The 25218-nt window shown below is 33.4% G+C and overlaps 1 protein-coding gene across 9 annotated transcripts; it reads right to left on the bottom strand.

The window, feature by feature from the left end:
• Positions 1–368: 368 nt before the first annotated feature.
• Positions 369–24422, bottom strand: LOC105828602 (rho GTPase-activating protein 190). 9 transcript variants are annotated; one of them, XM_012667020.3, is made up of 24 exons: positions 23823–24409; positions 17965–18632; positions 15632–16542; positions 15221–15430; positions 14272–14283; positions 13672–13858; positions 13472–13587; positions 13181–13333; positions 12833–13098; positions 12540–12741; positions 11920–12096; positions 11592–11843; positions 11223–11401; positions 10960–11143; positions 10659–10867; positions 10166–10576; positions 9841–10080; positions 9528–9716; positions 9070–9158; positions 8612–8993; positions 8347–8478; positions 8158–8208; positions 7981–8077; positions 369–7769 (listed from the first exon to the last, which is right to left on the bottom strand). In XM_012667020.3, exons 2-24 carry the CDS (start codon positions 18133–18135, stop codon positions 7571–7573), a joined length of 5019 nt encoding a protein of 1672 aa, XP_012522474.1. In that variant the 5' UTR covers positions 18136–18632; positions 23823–24409; the 3' UTR covers positions 369–7570. The 9 variants fall into 9 exon arrangements, with proteins under 9 accessions (XP_012522474.1, XP_012522480.1, XP_012522478.1 ...); XM_012667026.3 differs by having other exon boundaries at positions 7571–7769; positions 9070–9122; positions 23823–24417; XM_012667024.3 differs by having other exon boundaries at positions 7571–7769; positions 12833–13077; positions 23823–24417.
• Positions 24423–25218: the final 796 nt, after the last annotated feature.

Below are 25218 nucleotides of genomic sequence, written 5' to 3'. Positions count from 1 at the left end.
AATTAAATTATAAAATTAATTCTAGACATTTTTTTAAGTTTAATAAACTTTTCAACAAACTATAGAATACTTTTTATATTTGACATTTGTTTTTTATTTTAATTATTATAAATCTCTTTTGGCAAGCAAATATTGTTTTAATTTAAAAATTATTTTTTAGTTATCAAAATGTATTAATTTGTTTCGAATAAACATTTAGTTAAGAGTATATAAATATTTTTAAATCAAATAATTATTTTTTATTTTAACAAATGATTCTTTCAATGCACTTATCAATTTGTAATATAAAAGCAATATGGTTATATATTATAAGAGGAGAGCAAGAGAAAGAGAGAGAGAGAGAGGAGAGAAAAAAATGCATTTTTTTACTCTAGGAAACTTTTAATAATCAAAAGTCCCTCCGTTCATATACAAGTCTGATATAAGACTATCGATACAACGAAGACAGGTTCCGTCCATTTACACGTTGCGTGTTTCATATATATATAATTTATATATATATTTATTTATATTTATATATATATATATATATAATTATATTTATATATGTATACCGATTATTTACAAAAATCGTTACATGTATATAAATGACGACATTTATAAACGCGTAATTTAGGAAAGGTGGAAACGCATTCATGAGGGAAAGAAACGAGGACGGGCAGGGGAGGAATAGAGCGAGAAGGGAAAGGGAGAGAGAAGGGGAGATATCACGCTTGCGATAAGTTTCCCGAAATCGAGAAATCGGTTATAAATCTTTCAGCGATGTCGGACGCGGGTTTCGGCTTCAATACTTTGCGAGCGACACTGCGACATGGCACTCCTTGTACTCCATCGTTTCTCACATGTATTTGTCGAAAATTTGCTTAGGTTGAACCACGATAAGATCTGTTCTATTTAACTGCACGTATGGGAAAAATGAAATAAATATATACTTCTTAATATTAAACGGAATGCTACTGTGAATAAATTTTCATCCAAGTGCTAATTAAAATTTCGTTGTTTTTCTATTGTTAAAGTTTTGACATGTAAATGATATTCAATAATTTTTCTACATTAAAAAGGGTTAAGCTATTTTAACACTGTGCAACAAATAAAGTTCCAAGAAATGAAACACTGATGTCAAAATATAAAAAAGATTTTAATTGTGTGAATGAATTTTTATATAAAGTAGCAAAGAAAAATTGTAATACCATATAGTAAAATTATAGTCTCAAAATAATACTAATAAAAGATAAAAAAAATGAAGTGAGAAGTGAGAAAGAAAAGGGAAAGGAGAAAGAAGTGCCGAAAAATCGTCAGTGCGCGAAACTGAAGGCGGTTGAAGAGATTCAGCGAAGTAGAAATTAGCAATCCTATCTTGGTCAATATTCGTTAGCCACCTTCGATACAAACGGCTATTAAATATTATTACTATTATTATTATTATTATTTTAATTATCAGCTATCCTCGATTCAATATTTATCAAAGATTCTTATAAAACCGTAGATCTGATCTCGATCGCTTTCCTACTGATTAGAAAAAGGGATTGACTTATTTTACTTATCAACTTGTTTTCTCTCATCGACGTGAGTCTCATTATTAGTTCGCGGTTAACGCGGTTATCGCTAACGCTATCAAATCTCAAAAGTATTAATTCTCTCAAGTTCACGCTTCAAACACTCACACATCGCCGGTTCCACTTACATTCCTATGAAGAAATGTAGGTCCCGCATAGGAGAGATGAAAAAGGGAATTCCCCGTAAAACTCGATAAAATAATTCAAATATAAAATTATATATAACTTCTCGTAAAAAGAATACAAAAATGTATCATGTCAAATATATAATGTTTGCATTTTGTGTCGAAATATAAAATATCGCAAAAATACAGCTATATTAGTTAGCGTGCCGAAAGAAATCAGCATGTGAATACTTTGATCTGTGTTCGCGAGAAAGAGATCTTATGTCTTATTTATTAATTAAACGAAAGTTCGGTCGCTGTATTGAATAGACGATCCCAGCACAATCGAGAAGCGCGTTTCTTACATTTCTTCACAAAATCATTGCCCGTAGATTCGGAGGTGTTCGTACAGTATTTTGAGACTACGGATAACAAACGAGATTTTTCGAGGACGGGTGAAGCTCACGAAGAACGATGACGAGCGATACAGAAAGACAGACGTGAGAAAAAAAAAGAAAATGAAGAAGAAAGGGAATAAGAGGCAACGCGATGTGCAAAAACCCAAAGAAAGCGGGAGGGCTTATAACACGCATCATCCCGATGCAACTGTACAACTATAATACACTCGTACATCAAACCGCAATGCTATAAATAAAGGGAAAACAAGGGGTCCGTTTTCGCCTACGTCTTATCACAGGCTACGATAATTTAAGGATCTGTTATTAAACTCGACACGAGAGGAGGAAAGACCAGCCGAGATGTTTCGGACAGTGGCGTCGGACAGCGAGAAAGGATAAGCGGAAATCTTAACGGACGTATCATAGAAAAATGATTTTTGTTTCCTTCTCCTTAGGCTTCGCGAGAAATAAGACGCTCGATGGATGGACGTGTCTAGGGATGATGACAACACGATGATGCTGATGTTGATATTGACGATGACGATATTGATGTTGATGTTGATATTGATGATGAAAATGTTAATGTTAATGATGCTGACGCTACGCGAAAAACGTGGAATTCACGATCGTTACACGTGTCTGTTGTCGAGTATTTCTTTGAATATTTATAATCATTATATTCGTTTCTTTGCTATTGCTTAATTGTTACATTTTGGATGTGACAGATTGCAAACGGAAAATTCGGGTGCAAAAGTAGTCTGTAACTCACTTTTAATTTATTAAGAATAACACTAGAACAACCCGTCAAAATAATGAATTTCAGATTTCTAGATTAAATGACAAAAACTAATAAGATTTTGTCACAAAATATGTGAAAAAGTTAAAAATATTCATCTGAATACTTCAATAGATTACATATTTAATACATTATTTATAAATTATCATTAAAAAATACTCAATATTACAAATTATCATTAAAAAATACTCAATATTTTATATACTTAAAATAACTAGTTTGAGATCTGAAGGAAAGTGTATTTGCCTTTAAAATAGAAATCTGAGAGAATAGTTTGTTTGAATTGATAAAAGAGTACGCAAATAAATGCAATTTTAAATTTAATAATTTTCTCTGTCAATATTGAATTTTTTTTTTCAAGATGGGTCAGGCTACTTTTGCACTCTCTTTTCAATTGTCGCAGTATAGTCATATAGCTCGTGCTAAGTGTCTGAATAAACGATAGTTATTATAAGAAATCGCAAGCTATTGATTGAAAAGTACTATACAAAACACACACAAGATAGATTTGTTGATGATCGAATTAACAGCAAATTCCAGATAAAAAAATCGCGGTATTACAAGAATAAAAATTACAGTATTTTTCGTAGATTAAAACCTCGATGTTAGAAAGAGTTTTAATAACGTTTTAATAACAAGCAAAAACGATCTATTGGCACTAACACTGAGAAACTTAGATAGCGCTAAATATTCATAAAATGTTCTGTTTGTATTCCCAATATTCCATATATATAAAATAATATAAAAATATTCATAAAACGATCAAATGTTAATGAAACGTTTAAATCAGTAAGAAAGATTTCGTTATGCTTTTTATTTCATCTTATAAACAGTATATAATAACAGTTTTCACCGTTAAACATTTCAGGTTGTTTAATACTTTAAGGTTGTTTTATGAAATTTAAAATTGTATATGAACATAATGGCATGAAATTTTGTTGTATTTTTTAATTAAAACTATATTAAAATTTTTTTGTGCAGAATAAAATATTTTTATATTTTAAAACTTGTGTAAACTTGGTTAATTGTAATGTTGTAATAACGTAATATTTGTTTTTGATCAATTTGAAATGTATATACAATATTTTTTTTATATAATTGACGCAAATTTTTTCTCTTTTTTTTGGAGATTTTGTTTAGAGATCTCGTCTACTTTTTTGTAAATTTATAATTCTTTGCGTATTTCTTCTATTAACTCACATTTCGTGTTTTTATTAAAAATTAAAATCGACAATATGTTCATTATAAACTTTTAGACAAATTGCTTCAATACTCTTAATAAAAAAGTTCAATCGTTCTATTTCTCTGTAAAAACGTGACGTATTTGAAATTTTATATATATATTTTTTTTATTCAATAATGTTTTAATTGTTATGTTATTAATATTATTAAATGGAAAATTATAATATTTATGTAATGCTACTTTATGTACAAAAGATACAGTTCCACTAAATAGCGAAATATTTTAGGCTATACCGGAATATTCGTTTATTATATTTTATTATGGAATATTATATTTTAAGATTTAATGAACATTTCATGAATATTTAACTGCATGTGCACAACTTGTAAAAGGTTAGATCAGTGTAGAAGATAAAAATTACAATTTTTAATAAAAAATAGCATATAATTTTTAGATTATTTTAGTGCAGTTTGTATTAAAATTTGAAAAAAGTATTTTTATGTGATCATGGAACGCCCGGGCATATTACACATACATAGCAATATATGCGATCTAAACGTTTAATACTCTTAGACAAATATTTTAATACATTTTCTAACAAAAGTATTCAGACAAAGCTACAAGAAGCTATAAAAAAAATTTCAATATAATTTTATTATATTAAATATAATGAAAATAATTTACTTGTAATTTACTTACAATATTAAAGTACATTTTTATTTAAAAATATACTTTTCTCTTATGCTATATTCTCTTTAAGAGAATATGCTATATTCTCTTAAAATTTTAATAATATATTCTCTAAAAATTTTTCGAGTAAATTTTGCAAAAAACGATTACGTCACCGAACATAAGAAAATTTGAGTGTTCAATCGTATATGATTTTCTTTTAACTCACGTTTTTCTATAAAAAAAAAAAAGTAGAAAATACTTCTACTTGTAGACAATTACACTGATCTAACTCTTTAAACAACGAAAAAGTTATTGCAAGTAATCTTATGAGAAAATGTCTTAAGTGCTTTAACAATTATCCATTTGACATATGTAAAATGGACAACATGTAAAGTAGACAAAGGTAACAAGAATATCGAAATATCTCCCAAGCAAGCGTTTCAAACTGCGCCAATGACACGCGCTACTTCGCTCATCGACGTCGTCGACGGTCGTCTTTCGACGTTTGAGATTCCACACGTGAAACACGGACGTCCTTCCCTAGCTACTTTAAGAACATTATACAATTACATACGTATGAATGTATAAAATCTTTTTCTCCTTTTTTATGACTAAATGGGAATGTACGATCTGTTCCTTCTTTCTTCTTTCCGCCGCGTGCGTTTCTGCGACGCATCGATTATAGAAATATCATTACAACAATTTTTCTTACAAATACAGAGCAGCTATTTTCGCGAAATGCGCGTTTTCCTGAGTCCATGTCAAATAACAAGAGAGATCTCTCCATTTTTTCCCTATCTTTCTGTCTTTTACAAAACTCTCAAAATTTTACTTATAAATTTTACTCCTGAAATTACGGACTCAGTTTAATTAAAACGCGTCTCTCGCGAGATTATAAAGTAACATCGACGTTTCTTACGGGAATGTTTGTGATTAATCCTTGAATTACAAAAGTGTACGTGTGTGCGCGTGGGTATGCGTCTATGTACCGTTGTCGCTTTCTTTTTTTATCTTCCCTTATTCATAATGGCTCCAACATTCAGAGGCGATATTTAAGTATCTCTCGGCAATGCGTCCGCGAACGTTCGTGCGCGGTCAAGCGCTTATAAATGACATGCTTACTTTCGAATGTTGAGCCGCCGAAAGGCAAGGACATTTGTCATTACGATCATTAATATCGAGTTTAAGTTATGGCACACTTATTAAAAATGACCCTCTGGATGCGCGGATTCGAATTTGAAAAACGAACAGCTAAAAAAAAAACCGAATGCGTGTTTCCGATCCAATGTAAAAAGTTACATAATATAATTCTGTTTACTTTAATTGAATCAACGATCTCTTAAATCTCTTATGTGCAAAGGTTGCGTGCTAATAAATATTTTCGCTGCGCCTTTTTTCTTTTTTTTTGCGAAGATACAAACGATAAAATCAGCTCCTTGCATAAAACAAACTTTTTTTACTCTCAAAAAAGTCACTATAAATTTAGCATTTCTCATATCTTACGAACTTCATGTATCTTAAATTAGATTTCTATGTACATATCCGCTTTAAGAAATCTTAATATCCATGTTCGTAGCTCTAAGTATTTCTTAAGTTATTTCGATTCCACCTTTATGTGTCTGCTGTGTGTATGTTGCATATACGAGACTCTTGTCAAAACATTCTTTCCCTTTTTATCTCTATCCTATCGTTTTCTTTTTCGCATAACGCACGTTATCGTTATTTGTCAAGACATTGTGCAATTACATGTAACGTTTTTCGTGTTTCTTCCTTTTTTTTCATTTTTACTTTACTCTTTTTCAGACGGAATGAATATACGAATTGTATCATCGTTTGAGTTTGCTCAGCCCCTGATAATACGATAGATTATTTAAAAACTCTTGCACAATAATCTACACCGATAAAATGCAAATGTAAATATACCTGAGGGGCGACTTATTTGTGCATTGGCTAAAAAAGAAAATTGGCTAAAAATGCTGGCTAAAAATGCATTTTTGATATCGTTGCTATGTAAGATATATATATAATTCGACGATAAATCTCGTTTTATATAAGTTTCGTATCTTTCGTAAATGTGAGGGCTGGACATGCCCTCTTTTAAATACTAATAACAGTCTCTTTAACGAGACTACATTAATGACGTCACTTTGCGCTCAGCACTTTCGTTCTTGGCAATGTGGACAAGAAGACACGAAGAAAGAGAACGGAAAGACGGAGCGAAAAAAAGCGAATAAAAAAAGCAACATCGATCTTACTTTCTTAACTATGTAAAGCTAATATCGCTATTATCAAATATCGAGTCATACATCTCTAATATCAATATCAATAAATACATCGCTCTGGATACATCCAACATGATACATGCATACTGTTATGACACATGGATTGACTCTTATTATGCTTGCATTATTATCTGATCCCCGCCACACGGACAATCGTTATCATCTTAGGACCATTTGATTGATCGAATTCCACACAAGGGGAAATCTCTCCTGTTTGTCGCACACTCCGTGAAATGAAACAAACGCGAATAATTAAACTTAAAAATAGAGACTTTACTCGTCCACGTTGCGTCTACGTGGAACTTGTATCAGTTATATCTTACGAATGCGCCAAAGAGCGAAGTTTAGTATTAATACAAATTACATGTTGAGACCAAATGCCTGTATCGCAATATTTGTATCGACAACGTATTAAAAAATTATATCAAATCACTTTGTGAAACAGGCGCGCTATCGCGAGGTCTCAGCCTTCAGACACGCCGCTTCCATTACCGTTGTTGTCACAAGAAGTACTGCAGTTATGTCGCACAGACGCTGAGACCTACCATACACTGCATGGCCGGATAATGCATTTCGTCACTACACCATTACAACGGCATCCTCACCGCAGAACAGGAAAGGATATTGATCGATCATTGTCTGAACTACGTCCTCCAAGTACGGCCTCATAGCTTCGAATCTACCGAGGTCGTTGAACTCGATTGGTAGTAACGTAGGCCACCAACAAATCGCCAAGTTTTTGCTGTCCATACTGTTGAGTTTACAATTCTCCGCAACTCTGAAGACGTATAAATTTAAATTATATGTCACAAAGAATAAGAAGATACGATTAAAGTGTAACCATGAAAAATTTAGTTGCAAAATTATATATCGACACTATGCGTCATTCTATCTTTGTTTTCGGCTAATAGAAGTAGGAAATAGAAAATAGAATAATACGATAGTACATTTTCCGAACACAGCTCTATATCTTCATAATCTTTACTTACTTCACAAAGTGCTGGAAAATAAATTTGAGAACGTCGAAGTTCACTGGATTTAACTTGTTGAGCATCAAACGCAAGGCTAACAGTCTCCCACTTCGATCTGCAAGATTGTTCCAAGTATTGAGATTTAATCTTAATTTGAAGAAAATCACGCAACTATTAAAATCTAAAAGTACTAACCTTCCATGTTCATACAAGTAGCCGACATAGGTTTGCTAATACCTCGTGCACCTGATATAAGTATAACAGATTTTAAAAAATACTTTGCTTTTCAATGTTTTAGTATAATTGTAATAAAAGTTTAACGATATCTACAGGTTTTTAAAAGAAATACAAAAGCGAAATTTTTATGATTGAAATTCAACTTACCTGATATATCTTCCAGTTCGCTCATGCGTTCTTTGTCGATGAGCGGTGGTAATCTCTTGGAAAAGAAATCTTTCAGGGCTGTAGCGACAGCATTTACAGGAATATCCAACGAATGTATGTCGACGTTACCATCTATACATTAGAAAAAAAAGAAGGATCCACATTACACGTTCACAAAATTTATGTGGAACATAAAATTGGCTCTTTCAAGAAAAAAAGTAAATTAAAAAAACAATCAAAATCATAAATTTTTAAATAAATATACCTTCTTCGAACTTTTGGAAAAGCAATTCCACGTGTGCACGGTTACCGGGCACTCTGTATATCCCTTCCGAGTCCAATCCCTCGTCCTCGATAAATCGCACGCACTTCTCGAGAAACAAAGGTATTCGATTCGTGTCACTTTGTGCGAAATCTTCGATCAAAGGTTGGTGCGATTGACCCGAGATCGGTGTTCCTCCCGGACCTTTCGTCTGTTTTATTTTCTCTTGTTTCTTCTTTTCCCTCTCCTTCTCCTTCTCTGCGTGCTTCTTGAGCTTCTCCTCTTTTTGCCTTCTTTTTTCCAACTTTTCGTCCTCCTTTGCCTTTTGTTTGTCTTTCTTCCTGGTTAGCTTGTCGCTGTCCTTTGACTTATTCAATATACCAAACTGAAAAGAATGAGACAAAGCAAGTTAATTACATTGCGCCACGTCAACATTCGTCTTATATGCTCTAAAAACTTACACTAGGAGAATTAATTTCACGAGGCGAAGAGACATCTAGACTTGATTCGTCATCTGGAATGCCAAACGTATTTTCACCCCTTTGTTTAGCTAAAATAACAAGTTTCATGCAAGTTAACGAAAGCATATACATGGCAACTTAATGCAAAAATGTATTAACAGATATTATATTTGATGAAAAAAAAAGATAATCAAAGCTACTGTTAAGAAGCCTCGATTTAAGTAATATTCTTAATACTTAAAATTAATATTCAAAACGTAATATTCTTTATACATGCGTATGCAGATTGTTAAATTACTGAACTAGACTTTAGATTAAATAATTCAAATCATATTAGAAAATTCTCTGCATTAATTATAATTATTATAAATTATGTAAGTAAATTATATCTGACAAAACGTCTTATAAGTTATAACAATAAATATCCTTATCAAATTAAAATTCACCACGTTACTTACAGGAGGCGCTGAACATCTCCTGCGTCATGTGTTTCATATTAAACGGATGTTGCAAGTATTGCTGTTGCAGAGAATTTCCGGAAAATCTTTTCCGCAAACTAGCCGCGGCGTATTTATATTGTTTCGATCTGGACCTCGACGTGTGTTCCGGATCGCTCGATTCGGAAGAATCGGGCGTTTCGCTAGATACTGAAAAGACGGAGATATTTCGCTAAATATCGCCATTCACACGTAATATTCATAAGAACTTGTAATCGTATACGCTTGTAAAAAAGATTTAAAAAAAAATTTTTTTTTTAAGAAAAAAATTTACCTCTTTCCGCGGGATCAACACGCCAATTTTTATCGTCTTTTATATTATAGTTCAGCCCGACAATACCGTCCCCACTACCCATGCTGCCCAGTGACGGCACTTTTGGCGTCGCAACTGGTATCGCCGTGCGTTTCTTGCGTATTCGTTTGTGAGTCGAGGGCTTCTTATTCCCCTTGCCCAGAACATCCGTCGCCCTTTGTCTCTCCAAAGAGCTCCACTCCGAATCAGAATCGCTGTACGCTGTGAGATTATGATAACAATTATTGCAAATAATTTTTATGCAAACTTAGCATTTCAAGATCTTTAAGAAAAAAAGAGATCTTACATGGCTGTCCCTTTTCACGTCGGTGACGCATTTTGGACTTATTGTTGCTAATGGAATCTTGTACCAAGGCGTACATATAATCGCCATCGTAGGCCGAATACATGTTCGGAACGACGTCCTTCACCTGCGCGTACTCAGAGCCGAGGTCCACCAGTTCCGGAGTAGCGAGAGGAGCGTGACCCATCAATTTCGAGCCGTGTTCGTCTTTTTCACCGATCGTCATCCTAGCTATCACATCCGTTACATTGGAAAAGTCCTTCAGATTGATCTTCCCAGGCTGCTTCAGGGTCTGACTGTTGCCCTTAGGCCGTGGCTTAGGTTGGGAGATGTATCGTCGACCCGTCGTAAAGGCTCTGTGCGAATAACTGTTGGTAACTCCGTCTTGATGCATGAATGTGTCCTTTACCCACCCTATACAAAGAAAAAAAAATTTACATTTTGACCAATCGCGAATTTTTTTAAATCGCTCGATTGTTTCGTCTGTTTTACTGACCAGACAGTTTATTTGTAATGTCTTCATTTTTCATTAAATCTCTTTCTCTTTCCTCCCGATAGAAGTCAACCTGGCTGTAAATGTCACTGTCATCGCTCGGCGTAGCTCTGTGATCAGCGAATTGTTCCGTCAAACCAGTGTCACCTAAATCACCGTCGGGTGTCAACTGTTCGTACGACTCGGAACCGCTTCTAAAAGTTACAGACATACTGCTTCACATTAGACTTTGGGTCACAAACAAATTCAGATGTTAACAGATCTGTCAGCTTGATTGCTAGAGAGCCGCTTCTAGAATAGTTACCCATCATCCGGTGTCTGAAGATGATAGCTCTCGTGTCGCGGTGGTGGCATCGGATGTAAAGCCGAATACTCCAGGGTGCCCTCTCCGCTGTCATTCAAATTCCCTGGCTCCTCCATGTTAAACGCCTGCTCAATCTCTGGTTTTTTCTCCCACACCGTTTTGAAGAAGGGTGTGTAAAACGCGGCTAAATAAGACATGATTCGTTAAAAAATTGGGTTTGCTTTGATCTCAAAATGAAAACCAAATAAACTTGAGTTTCTCACTTTTTTGTTGACAACTGGATGCGGACGTCATAAAATGCGCCTCCAATTTATCTGCAATCGCGTTTCCCTCCGTGATAAGTAGATGACTCAAGTCGTTACTGAAGAAAGCATTTGCACCACCAGTATCGGTCACAGCCATTATTTGTATCGGCAGATTTGGTATGTTGGTGGAAAAGGCACTGCAGAATAAAAGAAAACCGTGCAATAAAAATATATGCAAAATAAAATATTATTAGAGGTTTGTTCTTGGTAGCTGCACTGCTGTACTGGTGCAATAAGTTAGAATAAGAAAAAATATATTTGTCTTATTCTAACTTATTGCACCAGTGCAGTAGTGCAGCGACGAAGAACAGGCCTATGTATACATACTTTAGAGTCGCGAGAGAGGCTTTCCTTTTCGTGGAATACACGAGTATAAAACCGTGCACTAACTCGTCTCTAAACGCATTAGCTCCATGAAAACTCGAGATAATAACTTCAACTCGGCGTTTACATTCTCCCAAAAACGTTTCCAAAACTATAGATCTGTCACCACTGAGAAAGCAACACTGATGATTGAGTAAAGGACCGAGAACGTTTTCAACCGAGTAAGGATCGCCACAGAACATACACATTATTATCCTAAAATCAAATGCTAAGTAAAGTACACGACTACGAATTAACTAATTAAATGCAAGCGTCACAATTGATAATCTACCTAATGTCAGGCTCCAGACATTCGATAACACTTTGATATATGTTTAAAAAACCCGCTCTATGATTTATGGATTGTATCAGTTGCTGCAACGCATCCTTTACCAGTGAAGTCGGAAATCTTTTATGTTTCTCCTGCTCCAGATCGTCAATGCAAACATCGATAAACGGACACTGCAAACTACGAAATTGATAAAGTTATTATAAATTCGACAAAGTTTAATTTGTGTGATAAAAATATACAGAAAAAGAATCAAATCAACAATTATTAATAAAAAAATTTTTAAAGAGTTCGATAATGTTAAATTTTACCAAAATATATTTTTACTTTAATACTATAATAGCCATCTAAAAAGTATAATGATTGTTTTGATAATCACAGTATTTTAAAAATCTAACTCTTGATTTAAACATATTGTTATTTTCTAATATTTTTTTGTCAATTCATAAAAATTATTATTAGATAAAGATAAATATAGTTTTCTTAATAAAACTTATTTCTAGGCAAGTTACATATCTATGTTAAGACTATTCAATTTTTTAAAGAAAATTTAATATTTTTGTTTATATTAGATAAATAATTGATTTGATATTAATTTTTCTCCGTGTATGTGATTAATATACCTGTCAGCGAGATTTTGTCCCTCTTCTCTGAGTTTCATAGCCTCCATTTCATCAATACTGGGTTCTGGTATAAACATTATTACAATGGGTAAACCTTGAAATGGTAGTCTATCCTCTTGTTCTAGATTTGATAACAAGGTTTTCTCTAAAGAAGATCGAATGTACTCGAATGAATCTTCATTTGAATAGATACAAAAAGATCCTAAAATGAGAAAGACACTTGTCATTGTATGTAAATAGTACTATTATTTAAAGTATAGTTCTTTGCAATCAGGATTTATCGCAGCGATTACCGCAGAATTTACTGCAACGATGTTTACCATGTGGCATGAAATCGGAGGTAGTGAAGGAATTGTGCGGAAGCCCGACATCACCATCTATGATGCGATATCCGAGAGTGTATAGTTGACAATCTATTTCCACTTCGTCGTCGTCGGTTTGTGCCCTTATTTCACGAGCAAACTCTTCGCTTAGCCCGTTACTTCCAAGTATAACTAAATTTAACTGATTGTTGTCCGATGTTAACTGCCACTGGCTACTGTGATTCCATGAGGAAGGTCTGTTAGAACGTTTTCAGAGTTGTGTTATAAAATAATTCTATATTATATAACCTGACCTAAGACATAATATTAATTTCTTACCTGTGAGCTTTTGTTCCGAGTATTCTTTCTATAAGTGCGTCCATGCAATTTGGATAAGCGGGGCAGTGCTCCCGTATAGGACAATGTACAAATCCCAAATGTTGAAATAACATTAATTTTCTATCTTGATCTAATCTATCTAACGCTTTGTATCTAGAAATAAAAATTAATAAGAAATAATATAAAAATTAATAAAATTGCATTATACAATAACAATATTTATATATATAAAATTATAGTTAAAAAATTAAGAATTTATTTTAAATATAGTACACTTAGCATATTACATACCTAAAATCATCCAATAATGCGTCTGTAATTTCTTTTATATCATCCTGCGTAATAGTTCCAGATGGAGCTATACTTTTGAAGTGATAAAATAGATCGGCGTGTTCCAACAATAGTTCCTATAATGTATTATAATACTATATTAAGTGCATGTTTTCCTTAAATAACACAATACAACAATGCAGTTATGACAAATTTCTTACTTGAAAATTGTGTTTTGCCTTTTCAATAATTTCCTTCTGATGCTGATCATAAATTTCTTGACAATCATGATGTGAAAGTTCCTCGAAACATTCTCTTCCCATAAATAAAACTCTAACTTCAGACAAATGTTTCCCAGGCGTAACGTAGCCAGTTTCCTCCAACAATTGCTTAAATTGTTTCTTCCACCTAACAAAAATTAATTATAAAGATAAACAAAAACAAATAGTAATTGAACATGTAAAAGACACAATATTAAATAATTATAACGTGTTTAGCCATTTGTTAATATTTTATTATCGCCAAAGCTTGTTATATTTAGAATAGAAATTAGTAAATTATTGCAATATTAATATGACTCTAATAAAGATATTTTAAACATTTTCCAAACTATTTTTGTATATCACATGCATTATAAAAAAATTGATTTATTAAATGTTGACAAATATTGATTAAAGGCCACAAATATCTTGAATCTACATAATACATAAGCTTATGCTGTGACATAATGTTAGTACATAATAAATATCATGGAATAATTTCAATTCAAATACATATTATATTTTAAGTAAAAAAGCGAGTTAAAAAAATGCAGAAATTACCTTTTCGGAAGTCTGCACAAAGAAACACCACCCAGAATAAAGCAAAGCATTTATGAATTGAACATGAATTAGAATATTTCTAAACTACCAAATAAAATACTATAAATTCATTACTAATTAGCAGAGTTGGGAAGTAACTCGTTACTTGTAATCAAGTTTCAATTAGTTACTTTTTTCAGTAATTGTAACTTAACTTCTTTTTTTTCTAACTATAATTTAGTTACATTTTTTGGTAACTAGTAGTTAATTTAGTAGTTTTATATGTTACTTTTATATATTTTATATACTTATATAATTTTTTTATATACATTATATATTTTAAACTTATTTGTCAATATTTAGTTTGCGTTCAGCAAAATACAGTAATAAATCTTCGTAAATAACTCATATTAAAGTTAAAACTTTATTCTTTAAAACAAGCTCCATAGTTTACAATAATTTTATCATAAAGTTTTAATTTGGTAAATTTTGTAGCTAAAAAATATTGATCCCATAATTTTGATAATATATATTTTAAGTATATAAAAAATTTATTATAAATTCATTCAGTTAATATATTAAATGTATTTTAATTTTGAATTATTAATATAAAATAACTGTTTATTCATTCAATTAGCTGTTGATTTATTATATACAAAATGCAGCATATAATAACATGTTTCGTATAATAAATAAAATAATTTATAGCAATATTAAAAATACAAGATTCTTGAATTAACAAAAATAGCAATACACAAACACTATAAAAAAGTAACAGAAAAGTAATGACTCTCGTTATTTTTTCGAAATATAACTATAACTAATTACTTTTATAAAATAATTTCCAATCCTGCTTAATAGATATTATCAGTTTTATTGTCAGTTTTGAATGTATATAAAGAATTTATATGAATTCGCAATAAAACTAATTATTAAAGCGAACTAAATTTAGTCCTGCAAAATAACTTACTCTAGTCGCCGTTGCTCTTGCTGCAAAGCGTTTATATGATTTTTAAATACAGTTTCCGCCTCGGGAGTTTCCAGCACGTCGTACGGAATTTTTGTACCGTTATTCTCCCCAAAATCACAATCAATCCACGGTATGTCTTCGGGACATTCGTAGAAATACTGATCAAAGTCGGGATGAGTCTTTATGTATTGTTGCACTGCCGACCATTCTCTGCAAAGGGCGACATTTCAGCAATCGACTTGTAAGAGATTCACACACACACACACACACACACACACACACACACACACACACACACACACACACACACACACACACACACACACACACACACACACACACACACACACACACACACACACACACAGACGCGCGCGCGCACATACAATCTATTATTTGCACAAAACTTACTCGTTAATTAAATTCGATACATCAGGACAGATCTCGTGAAGTATATCCGGTAACATATCCAGGTAGCCTTGTATTTTTTTCGCTATCTGCTCATCTTTCAGTTTCTTGATATGCCTTCTAAATAATCTCTGCGTCGCTTCAATACCAAATAACTCGACAAACATGGTGAACTCTTTCAGCTGTGAAAGTTTCTTCGAGGCCTGTGACCATAAGGCGCGATAATCGGTCACATGTATCCGGATTAATCTCTGCAACGATTCCGTTGACGCGTCCAAGAGCTCCTTTCTGCCTCTGGCTGCCTCGGCAAACGGTACTACCTTGCTGCGCATCTTCGTCTTGTCGATTAACTGTCCCAGAATCATGAACGCCAAGTCTACGTTGATGTTCTCGTGCGCCGAGGTCTCGATAATCAAGATCGATCCCTTGTACTCCTTGCGCATTATCAGTTTCTCGGCCTCCTTGACAAACTGCTCGTTCGCGTCGTCATTTTTGGTCGTTACCAGCACTATCGGCTTCTTCGTCTTCATCAAATTATTCAAGATATTTGCCACAATCTCAACTTGCTTTTCTATTGCTCTGTTTGGCACGAGACTCACGTCGAACACGCACAGAAATCCATCAATGTTTAATTTACCGTCCGGTAGAACTTTTTGCTCGTACTCTTTCTCTATGCCTAATTGATTCTTACAGATGTACATAAGCTTTTCCGCACTTGTGATTTTCGTGGCGGCACATCTCTTTGCATACGGTTCCATTTTGCCACCCTTAAAGGGCTGAAAAGACGCGTCGTCTATAAATTCCGTGTGCTCTATAACTTGAAACTGAAACTCCGTCCCGTCCTCTGCCGTTTTCATCACTTCACCCCAGTACAAAAAGTGGTCATTGTTTACAACACGTCCGCTGAAGTCAGACTGTAATAAAATATTTCATTATCGTGTTTTATAAATATAAAGTTATTGTGCATTCACATAGAAAAAAGAATTTTTTAAGAATATTTTAATTTTAATTTTAATTATTTTGTTTTAAGAATATTTTTATCTTTGAAATGTTAGGTACTAAAATGAAATTATATAGTGTTAAATAGACATAACTTTTACAGAAAAAACTGCATACACTTTCATGAAGAAAAATATATTCATACTTATTCAATAATAATTTTTAAGTTGAAAAGAAAAAATATCTTTGATAGGAAATAGCAATGTCTTTAAATTGAGAATTATAAATAATATAAATATAATTTCTAAATTATTATTATCAAAATAATCATATATTGTACTCTTTAGACAGCTACTATAATATATTAAAATAAAAATATTATATTTTGTTAAAAAAAATATATATATATATACATGATATATATATATATATATATATATATATATATATGATTGTGTTAAGTTCTTTAAAAATAATCACAATGGATTCGATCCGAGTTCGATTCGAATTCGAATAGTTCAAGAATTTCGAATCTTTGATGATTCTATCTCGAATCAATCGCCTATTTTGATTACTTCCTACGCGACCAATTTTGTATCAGCGCGCGCCAATTCTCATGCATTCTCGTTTATCGATTTCCAAATTTTTCTACCGTTTTTCTATTTTTAGCAACAATATCGTTATACTGTCATGGCGCAAATATTTTATATGGTAAAAAATTGCAATGTGATATCAACAATGATATCAACACTATCGTTAAATCATATATATTTTATATATTATCTATTAAACAATTTGTGCAACAGACAATCGTCTTCATAAATTTGTTTCAACATTTAGGTCTCTATCATGATAGAATTAAGAACAAAATTTAAAATTGCTTTATTATACTTTTGTAATAACATTATTTTGAACAATTGTAATTTGTAAGATGTATATCTAGTAGAATACAAATTTACACAATAAATAATGGAGATTGAAAAGGTCGCTCATAGATATCTGTGCATTTATCAACAATACCTGCTTACTTATTGTCTAATATATATTGTAAATTTTTATTTAGCACATAATTTTCTGTGATTATTTTCTAAAACTCTTACATTTATTAATTTACTCGTTTATTTAAAAAAATTTGGAATGTTATTAAAAATATTTTATTACGTTTAAATTAGCATGTGATGTAAATCTGGAATATTTAATTCAACTTCGTAAATGCTTAACTTGCATACTTCTACTAAATAAAATATTTTAATTTTAACTTAATACTAATGTTTTTTCCATGTAATTGGGTAAACTATTTCATAGTTATCGTAGCTAAAGGTGAATGATTATGAGAATTAAAACTATACAGTTGTCATCATCATGTCCCTTTCTCTGAGTGCAGAAAATGCAAGTACCTGTGACAACACCGAGATATGCTCCACGTTGTAGTCATCGCTCATGGAGCGCATGAAGCGATTGCACAGGCATGACTTGCCGACGCCGACCTGTCCTTTATCCTTCTCTGTGCCGGAAAGCCCAACCACCGCGATATTGATGCTCTTCGCATTGTCACTTTTCCTCGCCATGTTTAGCACGCGATGGTATACCGCTCGTAGTAAATGTCAAAATAAACCTTTATTTCTTCCTCCTTCTCTAAATCACGTTGCTCAAGACATAGCGAGGTTCTCACCAGAGAAAATTCGCTACCAGCGCAGATTTGTCTTTACACCTTTGGTCATATTCTATCTACTTCCTTCAAATCTAGAGCTTTGCGTAGAAAATTGGTTCAATCTCCCTTTGGTAACATCGCTAAGTTGATTTGAATCACAATTTGCTTGCTCGCATTAATGAATAATCTCAGGCTTTATGTACAAACGCGGCTGATTTCTTCCCATCCAATTTCTCGTACAATTATCTCTACTCTAGCGTAAAGCTCTTACGGTAGAGAGAGACGCGATTAATAGCGTTACGTCGTTTAAATATATAAATAACACAGAGCCTTAAAACACTATCTATCGTTAAGCATAGCGTTTACAGTTTAGCACAGCTGTGAGCAATGGTTCTTTGGAATGGCACTGTGTATCTGAAACAAAATCAAACACACACATTTAGAGAATTGCCAAATAGATAATTTTTTATAAATCGCAATTTACTAACTACACTATCACAGACCAGTGTTGTCAAGTTATAAATTTTTGTAATAAATACAATAAAAATTAACGTATTATAAATCAATACAATTTCTTAAAAATATTATACATCTGTATATTTTTCTCCTCCTAAAATTTTCTTTTTAGCCTTCCATCATGCTAACAAAATCCAAAATTGAGGAAAAATTATACAACTTGACAACAGTGTCTTAAAAAACTTACGCATAAAAAATCGCGTACTAATTAAATGGTGCGGAATATTGAATCCTGGTAAAATAAATTTGTTTTCAAACATAACGTATACTATCACTCAAAAGTGCCCATTCTAAGGTTTATATGTATCTTTTTTTATACCTAATTACGTTAAAAATTTTGCTATTATTTTCTTTATATTATACATATATAAAATACAACTTTTTTAACAATCAAGATTATATTATTACCCAACATCTAGAAGATTATAAAAAAATATTGAAATTTACGCCTCTTTAAAATTCCCATTATTTAATTAAGGAAGATAAAATGTAAACAATTTTGAGCGATAGTGTACAGTATCGACTAAAAGTATATCGCCTTTATATTTTTTGAGTATAATTTTTATTTAAATAAATCAAATAGATTTAACATTTCGTAATAAATGTTTTGTCAAACCTCATCGTATACAAAATATATCTAATACTAGATATTTATTGTAATATGTTGAATTCATTTGATTTACTTTAACTTAAATGTTATGCTAAAAAACCTAAAGGTGATACACTTTTGGCCGGTATAGCTCATAATTTGGGTAGCAATCATGTAACTTTTTTCTTAAGGATAACTAGTTTTAATAACAAAAAATTTCACCTTTCACATTTCTGTTCTAAGGAAAAAGTTACATGATTGTCACCCTGGTGAACAAAAGTCGTACACATCAGATTCAATAATGGACAAGTTCTTCAGCTATAATCCATCAGACGTGTAAAACTTGTGCTTTATAGTGTACAACTAGTAAAGCTTCGATATGTTCTGAAAATCCTTCAAAACACGTGCATCACATTTTATATCCTGCCATTTTTCAATTAATTTAAAAGGCACTATATAGGCAAAAAAATGATTACTTCGATGTTACTCCCAGCGTCATCCAGGAGAACGACGTGGTAAAGGAACACTATTGTGAAAATCCTCTATACTTCGATTAAGTTCGTGAACATTCTTTCAATATAATCGATCTTCTAATGAATCCTTTGACAAATAATAGAAATCAATTTTTGTCAAAATTTTATGTATTACCAATATAAATCTGTTTATCATTGAACATCTTATGCTATGTCTAATTGATTATTTTATCTTATTTCATCAGATAACTAAGATTTCCATTCTTATCTTAATTTTTAGCCTCTGTGCAATGATAATTGCTGTAATATTTTTGGATTTCTAAAGTGTTTGTTGTTAAGTCTCTAATATTTTTCTTTAAAAAAATATCTTTGCCAATTAAATTCAAACAGTGCAAAGCACAATATATAAAAGTTTTCAATGTTTATAAAAATTTTTACTAGAAAACTTTTAATAGAAAAGATTTGCAGGCTTTTTCCTCAAAAATTCAGTTTTTATTGGACTCTATCTGAAAAATATAAGATTTTCCAATTCCGCATTAAACTATGAAAATACACTCAATAATAAATCATTTCAGTACTAAAATATTTAATGTTATGGATGTTTTCTTTTATATAACATAATGTATATTTTTAAACAAAGTTGTATTGTAATTTTTTATTAAAATATCCTTCTTAAGATACAATTCTTTATTTTACAACATTCTTAAATAAGTCTCTCATTACATTTGCAGAATTACCCAATTAAAAAACTCTGTTTTATATGTACGAAAATGTGTTTGTTTTACAAACACAAATTAAAATTTTCAAAAGTAAATTTTTCTTTTAAAAAATAAGTTTTAAAACCTAAATGTTTTCAACTCATTTAATGAAATAATAAAGCATCTTTTACATATTTTTAATTATTTTTAGTATTGCAGTTGTAAAAACTAGAATTCTTTTTCAATTCTTCAAAAGGTAGATTTTTTTACTTATGTTATTTATCAAATAATTAACTTGTTTGATTTCATGAATGGTAAATACAAAATAAGATTGATGCTGTGTAAAAGCTATAAAATAACAACAATTGGACGATACTGTATATCATAGAAAACGAGTTTACACTTTTAATAAAGGAAAAACTTTGACAGCTCAAAAACTATCCATTAATAAGCCTGATGTCAATGACATTTTCTATTTACTAGATGGTAAGATATATCATATGTGAAAATGAACTCAATTTATCAGAATCTAATTTTCCATATTAGTGCAAGCTCGCTTTAGAGAGTTTCCTTGTCAATCGTATTTCATAAACTATAGTAACAACTTTAGCATGACGCCTCAGACTTTCATACAAATTTAGAGAGCTCCCTTGCCAATCATCTTCCATAATCTGCGCGTAGCAACTACTTTATATATCATTTAAAAATTATCATCGCACAATTTAGAGAATTCCTTTGCCAATTGTCTCTCACAATCCATAACAATAATTTAGTATACAATAGTATATAATAGTAATATAATTTAAATAAAAATAAAGAATAAAACTAAAAAAAAAATTTCTAGAATAAATCTAAGACAGATTATGTAGATTAAAGTTGAAGAAGTTTAAAATACTATTGTTATATTTTTTGTTAGGCTAGTGATAAAATCTTGACGCAGAATACTGTTAAAAGTGTAAACCCTTTCAAAACTAAAAGCCATGAGATAACTATCTATATTCTATCTATATTCATATAGACTTTCTCAAACAAAAGACGATAGATAAAATAGACTGATTTAATCTTTCGGACTAAATTAACACAGTATGTCTTTTATGTATCTTTTTGCTGCTGAATCTAATTCTAAAATTAATTAAATTAACTTTAATTAATAATATTTTACTATCTTAATATTTTATTACTGGAAATAGTAAGATTTGTGCAAAAGAAATTTGTTTTAATACCAAGATTTGCTATAATCAAGGCCTTTTTCACTTGTTAATTTGTATCATTCACATATCGTTGATTTTCATTTAATATTATTTTATTAAATATAATTTTACTACAGCTTTATACTTTCGTTAGAACACATATAGTTCTCATAATAGGTTTTTAGTACATTTAATAGTTTTGTTTGCTGATTTTGACACTTTTCTGAGTAAATAAATTTCTGTCTTAAAAAATCAGAATCAAATTTAGCATTTCAAAAAGAAAAATATTTTTAAAAATTTATACCATTTTTATTTGCCAAAATCAGTCCATTTTACTCATTGTTCTTTAAAAAGTCCTTTGTCGAATTGTCCTTCACACAATCCATACCACAATAGCACCTACTTTAATATACCCTTTTAAATTTACCTACAAATTCAAAGAATTTCCTTATAAATTGTCTTTCTCGTTTAATCTGCAATAAATTCAACTCACATGTAAATTAAGAGAGGTTGCTCTATCGGTTATCTTTCGTAATCAATCGTATAGCGATTACTTAAGCATACAGTCTCGGATTTACGCTGTGTCTTGTGTATCTCTTAAAATACAACAGTGAGTCACACATCACGCTGAAAGAGCCATTCACAATAGCTGCGCCTCGCGCTAATTGCATCAATAAGCATCGACAACATGACAACACGGGTGTTGCAATTGTGAGCGAGTGCCCGGAGTGTCCACTGAGTGTGAGCCGCAAGAGTCCGAGCTCTTGTCTCTCTCTTTCTTTCTCTCTCTCTCTCTCTCTCTTTCTCACCTGCCAATCGATAGTGACAAATAATCCGCGATCGACGGAACTCGCCGGAATTTTTCGCCTTCAAAGATTCGATCGCGACACGCGAGGTATCCCGAGATATTCGATGTCGCACTCCTCTTTGGATTACGGCGCACCATCGTCTCGCTCGCTCGAGAGGAAGGAAGTACCACTCTTCCGCGTCCGCGGAACACGTCGTCCGCGTGCGTTAGCCGGCTCCCGTCTTCCGTACCTGTACTTTCCCACACCTTCCCCGGGTTTGGAGAATGGAGCGAAAGTGCACTCTCGGCGTTAGGGTGCAGAGAGTGCAATCGGGGTGCGAGTGATCAGAGATCTAATGGATGATATTTGCTCGTCTCTCTCTCTTTCTCTCTCTCTCTCTCTCTCTCTCTCTCTCTTTCAATTGTACCATGTTACACTTTCTACATTCTGTAATGTGACAAGTGTATTCTCCTTCTCTGCGAGGGAGGAGAGAGGAAGAGTAAAAACTGATAGAAAGTACAACCAGAAAGAGGGAGAGAGAGGGAGAGAGAGAGGGAGAGAGAAGGAGAGAGAGAGAAAGCATAATGCGAAAAAAATTGGTGAGTCGGTCTATAACTATTTATATTAAACATTAAAAATTAATGTATTATCAATTCTTAAAAAAAGAACAGATCTTCATATTTTCCTCCCCTAAAGATTCCCTGAAATTTTCTTTTCACCCTCCCTAAAATATTACTCAAATTCGAGGAAAAAATTTTCCGTCTTGGAAACTCCAGGTCTGCTCCATTTCTGCTGAATCTCTCGCACAGTTTTCATTCCTTCTTCTTTCCATCTCTCAATCTCTCCTTAACCCGAAGAGAAAAAGCAGAAAAATGAAGTGAGAAGAGTGCGAGAAGTTCAGCTAAGAAGTTTCAATCCCACGTGAAACAGGCGCACGATTCCGGCACCCAGGGGAAAGGGGAGACGAAAAGGAAGAGAAAGAACGAGTGCGGAAAACGCAACGAGCACCACGTCTCACTCACGCGCGTACGGTATTCTAACTAATCCCGGCTTCGGGGTGATTCGCGAGGGGGAGAGTGCGAATAGCTAAGAGGGTGCGAATGAAGAGACAACGAGCGTGACCCTTCTCACCGTCATTCTAAAGACCTTCAGCGGTGAACTTCCCAGTGAGCGAGTTCTGAGATCGATATGCACAACTGCAGTCGGACGACGACTCTCCCCCATCTCTTCTCCGAGAAGAAGGGAAACAACGAGGCAGAAGACGCTCGTCGCCACTTACTGACTGCCGTCATTTTCGTCATCGCCGTCGTTGTCGCGTTTTACCGGGTGCAAAGTACCCGGACAGATTACCTGAGTAGTGAGGGGAAAGCGCACCGGGGTTGTCTCCTCGGGAGAGGAGGAGAGGCGCTTCGTCGTTCCGTCGTCACTGGAGCCCGACCGTGCGGGTGCGTGGTCGTTCCCGTCGTTGTTACTTCCTCGTCGTCGTCGTTTTCGTCAGCTGGACCCAGGGACGCCTCGCTCCTCCTCGCGGCGTCACCGCGTATACGTCTTTCTTGGCTCCGCTCCGGTCCACTCGGCGCGGCTCGGTGCGACACGGCACGGCGTTTGACGTCGCGACGTGTGACGTTTACGCCAGCACCCGCGATTTGACGCGCGACCACCCGCGACAACCGACCGCGGTGAAAATCGGCGCTACCACTATGAAACACGCGCGGCGGCACCGCGACGCGTCGACGCGGCGACACGGCTGCTGTGCATACACGGCTCTTGAGAGAGCGCGGCGCGAGATTCCCTGGTGTGTAAATAACTTCACATCAAACACCGAGTGTCGCCCCGTAGAGGAGCCATCTTGCTGGGTGGGCACGCATCGGCGGCACCGACACGCCGATGTTTTCCGCCGGGGCAGTACGGTCGCCGGTCAACCTCGGACATGTTTCGGGGGCGCTCCCTTCTCTCCCTGCGAGGGGGCTGAAGGGCATGATTGATGAAAAATTTTCTCAGAATTTTTATAGAAATTGATACACCTTTCAAAAATGAGTGCAAAAATCTACATCTTTTCTCAGAATTTTTCCTGTAAGTCCTAAAATGTTTTACATGTAAATTCTGAAATATTTTACAGTTTTTTTCTCAGAAACCTTTAGAATTTCTGTATAATTTTATAACATTTTTATACCTTAAAATATTTTAGAATTTACATATAAAAAATTCTGAAAATTTTCACTAGGATATGTTATTACTCAGATGAGTAAATAATAGTCTATACAGGTCGGTAAGAAATGCACTTCTCGACCAATTTCAGCAGGCTTCGTCTCCCGCTATTTTTCTACTTTCAAGCAGTGCCGCGCGCAATCTACGAATCGTGTGTGAGGCTCCTCTTCCGTGGCATCTTTCAAAATGGCTGCTCACGCATACATGCACACATCATACACTATCATCACACGCATACAATCCGTGAAAGCACACTATAAAAAAAATGCTGATGCGCATGTCACAAAAATAGGTACTTAAGATGGCTGCTCGACTACATCCGTCCCCAGTAAATCGTATCAATCGTATCGTAGCCCTACTACCGATAAGGTATCTCCTGTGTGATTCTTTACTGAGTAAAGAATGTCGGCGAAAGAAAGAGTAAAGTTTACTCTTTGGTAGTTTTATATATAGTTTATTATGTTTTGTAGATCGCTCCAGTTATGCTATAGAATACAGTGGTCGCGAATTGGTCCTGATAAAATCTCTCTAGCGTTCG

Source organism: Monomorium pharaonis, chromosome 3, assembly GCF_013373865.1.
Source record: "Monomorium pharaonis isolate MP-MQ-018 chromosome 3, ASM1337386v2, whole genome shotgun sequence".
NCBI classification, from domain to species: Eukaryota; Metazoa; Arthropoda; class Insecta; order Hymenoptera; family Formicidae; genus Monomorium; species Monomorium pharaonis.
Note: the sequence above shows the minus strand (reverse complement) of the source record. Positions and strands in the feature narration are given on the sequence as shown.